This window comes from Lottia gigantea (assembly GCF_000327385.1).
Source record: "Lottia gigantea unplaced genomic scaffold LOTGIsca_32, whole genome shotgun sequence".
Taxonomy (NCBI): Eukaryota; Metazoa; Mollusca; class Gastropoda; family Lottiidae; genus Lottia; species Lottia gigantea.
Window position 1 is genome coordinate 1,368,313 of NW_008709073.1, and position 1,984 is coordinate 1,370,296.

Genomic DNA, 1,984 nt, shown 5'->3' on the forward strand with positions numbered 1-1,984 from the left:
CTGGCAGTATATATATATATTATTGAATTCAAACTATTTAAATTTCTTTATTGTCAGAAAATTCATACTTTAGTCACTAAAGAATGTTTTATCATTTCTGACAGCTGCCAGTAGGCGTATGTTACCTTGCCTGACAAGCTATCTTGTTTATTTATAGGACAAAGGCTGTGATATATCATCAGGTATGTATTGAATATACTGTATATTATTACAATCTACAGCTTGTAACAATGAAACTCTTTAGAGTTATTGAGTTATTTAGAGATATTGGGTAACTTTTAAGTATAATTTAATGTAATACAATAATACCTTGCCTATGGTGTTTTGATACCTAAAACCCAGATACTTCTATAACTATCAATTATATGCATAAATTTGTAAGATCAAAATTTTGAATATTGATGAGACCACACTATTTTAATCATTATTTACAAGATGACTGTATTTATATATAGCATCAACTTTTAATGATCTTTGATTAATGCCAATGATATTGTAGACTGTATTACTGCTGTTCATCCATTAACTGATAGTGATATTCCTGTCTATTATACTGAGCAATCTATACAATTAGATAATACTGCTGCTAGACAAGATTCTCATGTTGGTAAGATAACAGAATTTTATATTCATATTACTTCTATATAACTCATTATGCTGGTTAGATAACAGAATTTTCTATTCATATTACTTCTATATAACTCATTATGCTGGTTAGATAACAGAATTTTCTATTCATATTACTTCTATATAACTCATTATGCTGGTTAGATAACAGAATTTTCTATTCATATTACTTCTATATAACTCATTATGTTGGTAAGATAACAGAATTTTCTATTCATATTACTTCTATATAACTCATTATGCTGGTTAGATAACAGAATTTTCTATTCATATTACTTCTATATAACTCATTATGCTGGTTAGATAACAGAATTTTCTATTCATATTACTCTGAACTCTATATAACTCACATGCTGGTAAGATAACAGAATTTTCTATTCATATTACTTCTATATAATTCATTATGCTGGTTAGATAACAGAATTTTCTATTTATATTACTCTGAACTCTATATAACTCACGTGCTGGTAAGATAACAGAATTTTCTATTCATATTACTCTGAACTCTATATAACTCATTATACTGGTTAGATAACAGAATTTTCTATTCATAGTAATTCTATATAACTCATTATGCTGGTAAGCTAACAGAATTTTCTATTTATATTACTCTGAACTCTATAAGACTCACATGCTGCTCAGATATCAGAATTTTCTATTCATATTACTCTGAACTCTATATAATTCATTATGCTGGTAAGATAACAGAATTTTCTGTTGATATTACTCTGAACTCTATATATTGCATGCTGATAAGATAACAGAATTTTCTGATTGATAATACTATGAACTCTATATATTGCATGCTGGTAATATGACAGAGGTCTAAATTCATATTACTCTGAAATCTTTTGTGAGGTACCAAATGATAAAATCTTCAAGACTAACATTTCTTATCCTTAATTGTTTTGGACCAAGTATCAATCACAATTGTCAAATGCAGATGTCCTTATCAACACTGCATTTTGGTTAAAAAACAAAAAAGAAGTGTTAGTTCAGACAGATCAATCATTGACGTAATCCTATCAGTTAAAGTGCTAGATAGATGATTGAAAATAATATTGTTTACAGTTAATTTGTATACATTTTTAAAAAAATTGAAATCTTTATATATATAGTAGGCTTATATGTATATGTTTAATTGTAGCAATACCAAGTATCAATAGCAGTGATCAATTAGAAGCTGACAGATTAGGTCTATCATGGATTGATGTAATAGACAGTAAAGCTAAAATTGTCAACTCAAATCAGGTAACTTTTAAAATGGTCCCTAAAAAAAAATGAAGCCGATTCTATATTCTTGAATTAAAGAAAAGGAAAAAATTCCTGAGCAATGGTTATCTCCATGAAGCAGAAC

General features: G+C 27.5%; 1 protein-coding gene across 1 annotated transcript in view; it reads left to right on the top strand.

The window, feature by feature from the left end:
- The window catches only part of LOTGIDRAFT_162080 (hypothetical protein), a gene marked incomplete at both ends in the record, with an annotated part of 18,029 nt that overhangs the window by 7,625 nt on the left and 8,420 nt on the right, over positions 1-1,984 (top strand). The window contains 3 exons of the mRNA XM_009058016.1: positions 158-182; positions 500-607; positions 1,775-1,878. Of these exons, the coding sequence (XP_009056264.1) occupies positions 158-182; positions 500-607; positions 1,775-1,878 (237 nt within the window). The remainder of the gene's footprint in view (positions 1-157; positions 183-499; positions 608-1,774; positions 1,879-1,984) is intronic.